Below are 10478 nucleotides of genomic sequence, written 5' to 3'. Positions count from 1 at the left end.
TGTGTATCTTATCTTTATCTTTCTGCAGCACTTGCAGGTGTTCTTAGCCGGCCTAATTCTGCTCCTTCTGAAATCAGTGAAAACTACTTCCTGTGGATCACCAAAGCCAACATTAAATGCCTTGACAAAGCTTTGCACTAAGTGTACAACAACCTCAACTTCACTCTCAGCCAGCTTCAGTTCCCCATCCCCTGTATGCATAAGACAGCCTTGTTAAAAAAAAAAAAAAAGATTTTAAATTTATTCAACCTTACATCCTTTCCTTCTGTAAAGCAATTCAGATTTTGTAAACTAAATGCACATTCTAATTCTGAAATGGCTGCATTTTCAATATATTAAAAGTGTATCAAACTGAAATGACAATGAAGAAAAAATGTGATCTCATTTGTATGACTGCTTATTTACTGTTTTAGAATTCTGGAGAGTCTTACACACAGAATTAGAGAGCATTTAGCTTTTAAACTAAATTTTGCGGCCTAGCAAAGTGAAAACTGATGTTCATGATCTCTAGGCAGGTACTTCTACAACTTCAAAATAGTCATTGGGCAAAATCACATAGCCTTTTCCTGCCAATATGTCTTTTTCTTTCTGAAACTGAACAATTTCTCTCAGTTTTTCGATTTGTCTTTCCTGACGCCGGCATCGCTGTTGCGCTGTCTTGAGCTTCTTCCGCAGTTTTTCAACTTGTTCCTCTAGCTGCTGAATTCTTTTTCGCTGATGAACTGTATCCTCTACGGTATAGTTGTGATCACAAAAAACAGCAAGATTGCTAGGGGTCTGGAGAGGAGGCATCAATAATCCAATACTTGGATCTACAAATCTGGCATCTATTTGAGACAAATGAAAAGAAGGCGTTGATGGAGATGGCGGTAGTACCGGAGCTGCTGCTGCTGGTGGTGGCGGTGGTGGTGGTGGTGGCGGCGGCGGTGGTGGAGGAGGTGGTAGTGGATCTTCCGGCTGTTCTGCAAATTCTTCAGGCTAGAAACAACAAGAAAAAAAAAGTACATTTTCATGCTTAACATTGTTTACAACACAACTCCCTTACTACAGCCTCAGAATAACATAAACAACCAGGATTGAAATTAATAAAATAAATTCCAAAGCCTACATTTTCTAAATTGACAAACAGTTCTGGGCCTGTTTTGTCTGGCTTCTCAACTGGAGATATTTTTAAGCACCTTCATTTTCAGGGCTCTTTGAAACTCAAGCCCTTGATGTCTCAAATTAATGAAAAACTGAAGAACATAGCAATTACTCTCACTTGAAGACTTAGGTCAAACGCATATCCACGATTAGCTAAGAAGCAAGAACACAGGCTGCACTTCCATTAAATAGAGTTCAGCTGTCCTAATAACTCATCACTGCCATCCCATTCCCCTTTGTCCCCCCTTCTTTCTGCTGCATCTTACCATTATACACTTCGACCCTATCAGCTAACTTAATCAAAACCAAAGCAGAAGCAGATAATCTGCTGAGGTAGAATAAGGGTCACCTACTGAGGGGGCTGATAAGCTGGCAGAGCAGAAAGGTAGACACAGCAAGGCCTGCCTCTCAACATCTGGAAGGGACTGTGTCACTGGTTTCGGGCTGCAGCATAAGGGTTTGGTTTCAAGAGACATGATGAGCCAAAATAAACAGCTCTTCAACAGCAAAGCAACCCTCCCAGCCCTGGTATTTACTCTTTGCTCAAACACAGTAAGTCACTAAGATGACAGAAAGCTATTCGCTCTCCCACCATCACTGCAGACATCTTCTGTCCTTTATGAAAACTCAAAGCAATGCAACATGAGGTATGACCTACACCTGTGCCTGTGTGTGGAAGGAGTGAGAAAGAGGACTGCACGGCTGGCAGATGGGATGGAGAAGGGAGAAGCATGATTCTCCCTTTTGGCAGCAGCAGAATATCGATCAGCTCAACTCCACACGAAACTGAAGTCTTTATCATACTGCTCTCAATAGGTTCACCTGTACGGGTCAGGACAACACAGATCACTCACCACTTGAGTATAGGCCAGAGCAAAGAATGAAATTCTTTCTGCCCCAAAGGAATGCAGTATAATTCAGAAATGCTTCTGTGCACATGATGATAAAAAAGCACTGTTTAAACAAAAGAGCTTGCATATTGCCTGTCAAAAACAAAGCCTAAGACATTCTCAGAGAAAGAGGCACTGAACCAATTTTCTAACTACCCACCCCATGCCAATATTATTACTACACATTAAAGCCTAATGACAGGGACAATGTTGACTATAAGAGCAGCTGACAATCCTCATCATCTAAATATCAAGCTCATCAGATCTGAAGGTCATGTCATCAACTTGCCTGACTTCACATGCAAACAAGCTAATACTTGATATTGGGGGGTCTAGATATCCCTCCTGCACAAACCACACTTGGTAGACAGTAACTGAGAAGGCAGTTTTGTGATTGGTGTTGAGGGGAAGTTTCATATGCACTCAAATATTACTGATCACTTTAAAGTACAAAACCAGCCAACTACCACTCTTATTTCTCAATTATAAGAAATCGCTGCTAACAGTGTGCCTATCTAATTCACACATGAATATTCTAAAGAGCTTGACCCTATCAGCTATCACTTTCAAACTTTCCTACTAAAAAAACTACAAGGCAAAGATGTAATTGGCAAAAGAGAAATTTACCCTTGTTGGAAGCACAAGCACAAATCAGATCATTGCTGGCCAGCTGAATTCACAGAGATTTCTATTTGCAGCTTATCCAGCACATGCTACCTCTATAAATACATTACTATTGTCTCAACATATCATGGAGAACAGATCATTGGTATCACTGACACATCCTAAGTGAATTCTAATTACTTCTTACCGCCAATCAATGGTTCTCCTAAGACATAAGTAAAGAAAAAGACGTATTTCAAAGCACATAATGCAAAAAAGATAAAAAGCTGTATTTCAAGATCAGTGTGGATTCAATTCCAAAACAACCGCTACTATTCTTTGTTACTACGTTATTTCTTGAAGGTATGTGGCAGTTCATTTAAAAATGCCATGAGACCAACAGGAATAGCCCTAAATCCTTCTCCATAATTAAAAGGCACTCTTTTGTATTTTTGTAGATCCAGGCATCATAATGAAATGGGGACTGTGGCTCACCACTAATCCTGCTGCACCAATTGGGCTTTTGCAGACGACCCTATACAGCCATTCAGCTTTCAGACTGTAAAAGATTTTGCAACTATTTTACACGCAACGAAGAAAATGTGTGTCATACAGATAGCAGGGAAGCATATTCAAACAAAAAACTTAACGCAGCCGTGTTTACCTGGAAATTGTCTGCCTTTCCTTACATACCTTCTGCTGATATTCTCTTCTCTGATACCAGCCACTTTTCATTTTTCAAATATATTCCCTTTTTATTTCTGCATCAAATCCAGTGTTGTATATAAAGAGAAAAATCAAACAAGCAAAAGTCCCAGTTTTCCTCTGTGCACTTCATCCCATTACAGTCTTTCACCCCCTAGACCTATCACATCCATTCTCTCCTTTGCCCCTTCCTCTACAGCAGAGTGGCAAGAGATCTAATATTTTATATCCTTTACAGGAGTTAAGAATCAATCTTTTCCATTCTTGTCTTGCAGTTATTACATCAAGAAGGAAGAACTCATAACTGACTTGCATCTCACGCTAAGCTCCTTTAGCAGCACAGTGAAGGGAACAATGTATCTCACATGAGATCTACCATCGGAAGTTCACAAACAGAAGTTAAGGACCAGTCTGGCTTATGAACACAAGGTAACTGTTAAGGCAAGACAGAGAGGATTTCAGCACAGACAGCAGGTGCAGCTACTGTTCTGCCCCTCTGTTTGCATCTCAGTTTAACTCTGCGAAGCCAGAGGACAGAGCCCTTTAGAAAGGACAGTTAAGTTTCAGAACTAAGGTCCGTCATCTCTTCAACGTTAGCAGTAGCCACGAGTCAGCAAGGGAGAGTACAGTGCAATTTGTAAGTATTATTGAAGGCTCTCCACAACTTCAAATATGTCACAAATACAGTTGGACAACTTAACTACATGGCAAAACTTTCTCAGTTTGCTGCCATTCCATTTAATTCAGCACAAGGTTTTAAACCAAGTTACGCTGCTCAGGCTTCTGTGTATGCACGTGAGCGGGTTAGAGCTACTGCACGTCTGTACAAGGCTCTGCGTGCTCCAGAGCCTTGGACAGCCTACACCTCTGCTCTTGTCAAAGCGAATGAGAACAGCTGTTGGACGTGTTTCAGCCACCAAGCCATCCACATGCCTCCAGGTGCACATGTTCAGCTGGTATCCTTCACAATCTGCACCTTCTCCCCGCTGCTCTGCTACATCAAGCCATGCTTGGTGTAGACTAACACGAGCAACATGCGCACATTCCAGTATCTTAAACTACGAGTGCTTTGGGTTTACCTTTTCACTGGGTTCAGTATAGCAAAATATTGTGGGCACTGCATTTTCTTTCAGAAGCTTGTTGTTGCATTCCCTTTTAAAGCAATCGGGAGTAAAGTGTTCTGAACAAATGCTGCTATACTTGGTTGGCTTGAAGTTTTTCCTTTTAACAGCAGCTTCCCATTTCTTGCAGAGATCAGGTCTTGTCAGAGGAAACCTGTAAATAGGAATTACTTTCAGCTTTTCCGGACAGCTTTTTAACACGGGGTCGGGCTACAGCTAAGCACCGCTGTGGCTGACTGCATGACCGCTTGGTTCTTCCTCCGACGGGCTCATCTTCGGACCCAAACCCCTCCTGCCAACACAGAACTCCCACACGGACCGGGCTGGGGTTCTCAGCCCTCTGAAAACTCGGCGGGGGGACCCCCCTCCCTGAAAAAGGCAGCAAAAAGCGTCCTGTCCCCCGGCCTTCCTCAGAGAGACCCCAAGGACGGGGGAGGCGAGGCGCTCCGGGCCCGGCGGGGCTCCCGCCTCAGCGGCCGCGGGCGACCGCCGCGCCCCGCCCCCCCCCCGACGCACCGCGCGCGCGTGTGCCCTCTCTCCTCACAGACCCCCGCGCGCTCGGCGCCGCCGCGCGACCCCTCCCCTCCGGGCGGGCGCGCGCGCCGCGGCCCCGGCCCCGGCTCCGCCCCCGCTGCGGCCCGGCCCCGCCCCGCCGCCCGCGCTCACTTGTGGAAGGAGATGGGCTTCTCTTTGTCGTATCGGTTCCGGCAGCGGTAGGCGGAACAGGACTGCACCATCCTTCCTCCCCCGCGCCCGCCGCGGCCCAGCGCCAGGGAAACGAGCTCGCGGGCGCCGTTAATTCACCGCCGGGCGCCCATCCTCCCCCTCCCCCCCCCGCCCGTGACCCTCCGAGAGGGACAGGAACGGGACGCGGCCTCTCCCAACTCCAAGATGGCGGCGCCAGCTTCAGCGCAACTCTCGCGGTACTGGCGCGCGCCGCGCTCGCCCATTGGCGGGTCTGCGCGCGGGGGCGGAGCCTCCCCGGAGGGCTCTCCAATCAGACCGCCGCCTGCGAACGCGAGGCGAGGTTCCCCTCGCTCCACCCCCTTCCCCGTGGCCGTGCCCTGCCCGCCCTCCCCCTCCGCCGCCACATCTGGGCAGCGGCTGCTGCGGCGCCCAACCGCCGCCTCCCCCCGCCCCGCCCCGCCCCGCCCCGCCCCGCCCCGCCCTCCCGTGTCCGCCGAGGAGCCCCCGCGGGGCCGAGGCGGGGGACGGCCGGCCTGGTCTGCGGAGGCGCGGGCCGCCGCGGAGGCAGCCGGGGTCCCCCCGGGCCAAAGGCTGCAGGGGCCGGCGGGAGCTGCGCCCGCGCTGCGGCCGTGCCTGCAGGGAGGGAGACCCGTCAGGGGGCTCTTCCGCCCGGGCAGTGCCCGGGGCCTTGGCCGGGGATGCTCGCCCCACCCGGCAGGCAGGGCTTCGGGCGGGCGGGCGTGCACAACGCGGTTGTCACACGCGCAGGAAGTTGTCTCGGTGAGCCCGGAGGGTTTCCAGGCTCCCTTCAGCAAAAAAAGAGGGGAGAGAAAACGAAAACAACAGAAAGACCGCACTGCCGTAACACACAGTTGCATTACGGATACGTAAAGAACTCCGCTTCACTCACTGAAACTTGCCTTGCAGGTATACCGCCAAATATTAGATAGCAATCTAAATAAATCCATCTGTCGTTACAAGTTTATTTCAAGCAGCTTCTGCATTTTTCCATCCTGTAGGCTCACCTTTCAACTCTGCATTAGATCAGCGAGTAAAACCATCCGATATAACTGACCAACAGGTCTTGTCAGAGGACTGACGAAGGGACCTACCTTTAGTGTCGCCTCCGTCACGTATCACATCATATCTACATTTTCTTTGTCAATGACCCCAGAGCCAAGGGAATCTCCCCAGCTTTTTCTCTGTCCCCACCCAGGACCTCATTTTCTCCTCAGTCTACTTTCCCTCTGTGCACTTCCTTCGAAAGGGAAAGAAGAGAAGCTGTACTGACTTCAGCTTGGAGGCTGTGGCTTCTCTGCCTAGACAGCCCTCCTTGCCCAGCTGCAGAGAAGGTACCAGTCACTGCCATCTGCTCGCCCAGGAATATGACAGGAAAAGCCCGTACAGCAAGCAGCTGCAGCAATACTTCCACAAAGCCGCTCACATTAGCTGTTTTCAGTACTCAGTGTTGGCTGAGCACTGCTAGCTCTGCCCCTCTGCTGCTAGGTCAGCCAAGAGACAAGGGAACAAGAATAAGCTCTTTCTAGCACCACCTTCCTCACCAAGAAAGGCATGCTTACTCCTCCCCTATGTACGCAATTGCCTGTTTCTGGCTGTTGCCTGATGGCTTTCTTCTTGCTGGAGTCCTGCTGCTGCCAGTTTTCTGGGCAGTGGTTCTGCCACCGCCTCAGGAAGCAGCAGAGCAGGGTTGGCCCATGGGAAGATGAGCTGGGGGTGGCTGAAGCCAAGGCAGTGGCCCTCACCAGCCTGGGCAGAGTCCTGCAGCGCCTGAGCGGGGCAGGCAGAGCAGGCACTCGTGGTTGGACCCACTGACACACCCAGATGAGGTGAGGTGATGAACCAGGTACGAGGTCCACAGAGGGAGTTCAGGCAGGAGCAGCAGGAGATGGTGCCAGGAACAGAACTGGAAACACAGGTCCAAGGTCCACCCAGGAGATGGGGCTGGAGAGAGGAACACCTGCAATGTAGCTGGGCAGGGACTGAAGGCTGAGTTGAAATGGAGCTCCTGCCCCATGGGCAGGGTGTGCAGTTGGGGGCCCCAAAATAGGTTAAGTCAAGGTCATCAAGACCTTAGTGCACTTAGACTCTCGTTCTCCTGCGGATCTGAAGTGGCATGTCCGGGGCAAAGTCCTGCCTGGTTTGACACTGGTGTCTCTGATCCTCCCCCGCTCCCAGTTTTGGAGCAACCCTAGGCGCAGTGGAGGCACAGCGTGGCTGCGCACATGTAGGGCTACAGCAGAGCTCAGCAGCATCGCTAGACCCTGGGAGAAGAGGCCCTTGGTCTTGATGTGCAGGGAGGAAATGTCTGGGGAGAAAGCATGAGTAGATTGCAGAAGGGTGATGCTTAACTGAGGGGATGCTGGTGGATCCCACCATGGATGGGGAGAACTGATGAGTGTGTAGCTGAGCCACCAAGACCCTCAGTCAGCAAGCCGACTTAAAAGAGAGCTTTCAGCAGCTCTGTCAGTATCACGTTAGTATAACCAGCAGAAGGGATTTTTAAAAGACTGGGTGGGAAGGAATTTCCTTATCCTGTAAAAATTGGAGAGGGGCAGGGGGAATTGTCGCAAATGAAGACAACAAATAAATACCACCCCCAAACTGAAAAACAGTAGTTTTATGTTTCAACAATGTTGAAAAAACATCTAAGCTCTTTCAAACCTGTTCTCTAAACTTTTTTTTTTTTTTCAGAAGAAAAGCTACTTCAGATCCATCTCCTTCTTGCAAGCGGCTTTTGCTTTGACAAGTTGGCATGTTTCCTGATGGCCAAGCGTTCCCCCGGCAGACTTCCCAGTCCGCCTCGCAGGGAAGCATTAACCCTTGGCACCTGCACTACCCTGTGCGCGTCCGCCACAGACCCAGTGCACGAGCACCTGCCCACAGCAGCCGTCACGCGTGGGCTTTGCTCGCTTTCCTGCTGCAGGGCGCGTGTCGCGGCTGGAGCACCCCCGGGTGATGCCCACAGGAAACCCCTCGTCCCGGGCGAAGCCCCCGGCAGCGCCTCCTCTCCCGCACCGCAGCCGCGGGGCGAGTTTTCGGGGGGAAGCAGCGCGGCTCCGCACCGACACCCCACCGGGGCAACACCGGGTCTGCGGCGGGAAGCCCCTTCGCGCAAGCCCAGCGGGCGGGGGAAGGAGCGGGGGGGTCGGCGGCGGCGGCGGCGGCGGGGAGGCGGCGGCGGGGCGGGCAGTCGGCGGGCCCAGGGCGTGGCGTGGGGCCGGCGACGCCGGGAGGCGGCTCAGTCCCCGCTGCCAGCCGAGGGCGGCGGGCCCCGCGGAGCAGGCGCCCAGCCCGGCCCCCGCCGCACCGGAGCCGCTGCCGCCGCCGGCCGGCGAGGGCGGCAGCATGAGCGGCGGGCGTAGCGGGCGATCCGCCGTGAAGATGGAGGCGCCGTTTTACCCCGAGGAAGGACTGGAGCTGCTGCCTGACTTCGTGCCGCTGCCGGGTTTCGGTACCGCCGGCGGACCCGGAGCCGATGCGGCGGCGGCGGCGGCGGCGGCGGGGCAGAAGCTGCTGCTGGGCGCCGGGAAGAAGCGGGACCTGGCGGCCACCGCCCCCGGGCCGCTCCCGGGGCCCTTCGCCCTTCGTCCGCCCGCCGGCGCCCGCGGAAGCGCGGCGGCTCTGCGCTTGCTACCGCCGCCGCCGGCCGCCGCCGCCGCCGCCGCCCCGCCGCCGGCCGCCGGCTCCGCGGAGCCGGCGGGCGGCGGCGGGGCGGCGGCGGCCCGCGGCGGCCCGGAGGCCGCGCTGGGCTCGGCTGCGGAGCTGCCGCTGCTGAAACTACCGCCGGCCGCCGACCTGGAGCAGCTGCTGATCCAGGGGGGCGCGGGGCTGGGGTCCGGCAGCCCGGGGCCGGCGGCGCCCGGGGCGGGGAGCGGCGGGGCAGCGGCGGCGGGTCCGTTTCTCTATCGGCAGCCGGTGACGCAGGAGCAGGAAGGTTTCGCCGACGGCTTCGTTAAGGCCCTGGCCGACCTGCACAAGCAAAACCAGCTCCTGGCGGCGCCGCCGCCGCTCTCCACGCCGGGACCCTGCTGCACTGCCCGCCCGGGGCCGCCGGGAGCCCCCGCCACCGCCGACCCGCCGGCCGTCTACACCAACTTGAGCGGCTTCAACCCCGCGGGGCCGCTGAGCCCCTCGGGCAGCGCCTACCCCGCCGCCTCCGCCCCGCCGCCACCGCCGCCGCCGCCGCCGCCGCCGCCGGGCCTGGCCTTCGGGGCGGCGGGTCTGGGGAGCGGTCGGCTGCCGCCGGCGCGGTCCCTGGAGGAGCCGCAGACGGTGCCCGAGGTGCCGCCGTCGGCGGGCGGGGAGGGCGGCAGCAGCGCACCGACGCCGCCGTCGCTGTCGCCGCTGGACGCGGAGAGCCAGGAGCGGCTGAAGGCGGAGCGCAAGCGGCTGCGGAACCGCATCGCCGCCTCCAAGTGTCGCCGGCGGAAGCTGGAGCGCATCGCCCGGCTGGAGGAGAAGGTGAAGGCGCTGAAGGGGCAGAACGCCGAGCTGGCCGCCACCGCCAACCTCCTCCGCGCCCAGGTCACCCAGCTGCAGGGCCGCGTCCGCAGCCACCTCTCCTCCGGCTGTCACATCAACGCCGCCGGGCATCCGCCCCCCGCCGCCGCCGCCGCCGCCGCCGCCGCGCAGCCCCGGGAGGCGCCCCCCGAGGCGGCCGCCGCGCCGGAGACCAGCGCCTGCTGAGGAGGGAGGCCCCGCCGCCAGCCGGCCCCATCCCCGCCTGCCGCCGGGGCGGCGCGGAGGCACCGCGGGGCCGCGGTGCTCGCCCGCCGCCGCTCTTCTGTCGTTGTTATTATTATTATAATTATTATTATTACTATTTATTTGCGCCCGGAAGAGGCGGTTGCAGGAGCCGGCTGTTGCTAAGCGTTTCCCGAGGTCTGTCGGCGTTGCACGCAGCAGCGAGGGTCTCCGTGGGTGGTTTTGGGGCAGGTGGTTGGTTGTTTTTTTCAGTGAAGTACTTGAGGTCTGTAGAGATTTCGGAAATTAAGGAAATCCTGTTTACAGAAAGATTCAACTTTATTTTCATGGGGGATATAAAAAGTGTGTTTCCTAATACACCTTACTGAACTGTATAGCAATGGATAAGCTTTTCAAACTTAAAAAAAAAGGCAAGCCAGAATCGTACCCTTTTGAAAAGATGTGCGTGTATATATATATATTTAAAACATAATATGGCTATGTATATTTTCTTGGTATTGATAAAGAACTTTTTTTAAAATACCGTCTTTCTCTAGAGCTTTAATTTGCCATTGAGAGTTAAGACAACTATGTGGGTGCTCTTGCACTTACACGGCTTCGGTTT

General features: G+C 54.5%; 2 protein-coding genes across 3 annotated transcripts; one reads left to right on the top strand and one right to left on the bottom strand.

Moving 5' to 3' along the window:
* Positions 1 to 215: 215 nt before the first annotated feature.
* On the bottom strand, positions 216 to 5199 carry THAP1 (THAP domain containing 1). Of its 2 annotated transcripts, XM_059833836.1 has the most exons (4): positions 5129 to 5199; positions 4421 to 4616; positions 920 to 978; positions 216 to 820 (listed from the first exon to the last, which is right to left on the bottom strand). In XM_059833836.1, exons 1-4 carry the CDS (start codon positions 5197 to 5199, stop codon positions 508 to 510), a joined length of 639 nt encoding a protein of 212 aa, XP_059689819.1. In that variant the 3' UTR covers positions 216 to 507. The 2 variants fall into 2 exon arrangements, with proteins under 2 accessions (XP_059689819.1, XP_059689818.1); XM_059833835.1 differs by having other exon boundaries at positions 216 to 978.
* Positions 5200 to 8515: 3316 nt separating this feature from the next.
* Positions 8516 to 9856, top strand: LOC132320734 (transcription factor JunD-like). The gene is made up of 2 exons (XM_059834026.1): positions 8516 to 8780; positions 8883 to 9856. The coding sequence occupies exons 1-2, from the start codon at positions 8516 to 8518 to the stop codon at positions 9854 to 9856; spliced, it is 1239 nt and encodes a 412-aa protein (XP_059690009.1).
* The last annotated feature ends 622 nt before the right edge of the window (positions 9857 to 10478 follow it).

Source organism: Gavia stellata, chromosome Z (assembly GCF_030936135.1).
Source record: "Gavia stellata isolate bGavSte3 chromosome Z, bGavSte3.hap2, whole genome shotgun sequence".
Taxonomy (NCBI): Eukaryota; Metazoa; Chordata; class Aves; order Gaviiformes; family Gaviidae; genus Gavia; species Gavia stellata.
This window is presented reverse-complemented; position numbering and strand designations above follow the sequence as displayed.

Bases quoted from the DNA above. Each gene is read 5' to 3' on its own strand.
- LOC132320734 (XM_059834026.1), top strand. From the start codon at position 8,516: ATGAGCGGCGGGCGTAGCGGGCGATCCGCCGTGAAGATGGAGGCGCCG. The intron at 8,781-8,882 runs GCGCGGCGGCTC...GCGGCGGCGGGG, and splicing joins GCCCGCCGGCGCCCGCGGAA to CGGCGGCGGCCCGCGGCGGC.
- THAP1 (XM_059833835.1), bottom strand. From the start codon at position 5,199: ATGGTGCAGTCCTGTTCCGCCTACCGCTGCCGGAACCGATACGACAAA. The intron at 4,617-5,128 runs GTGAGCGCGGGC...TCCTATTTACAG, and splicing joins AAGCCCATCTCCTTCCACAA to GTTTCCTCTGACAAGACCTG. The intron at 979-4,420 runs GTAAACCCAAAG...TGTTGTTTCTAG, and splicing joins ATACTGAACCCAGTGAAAAG to CCTGAAGAATTTGCAGAACA.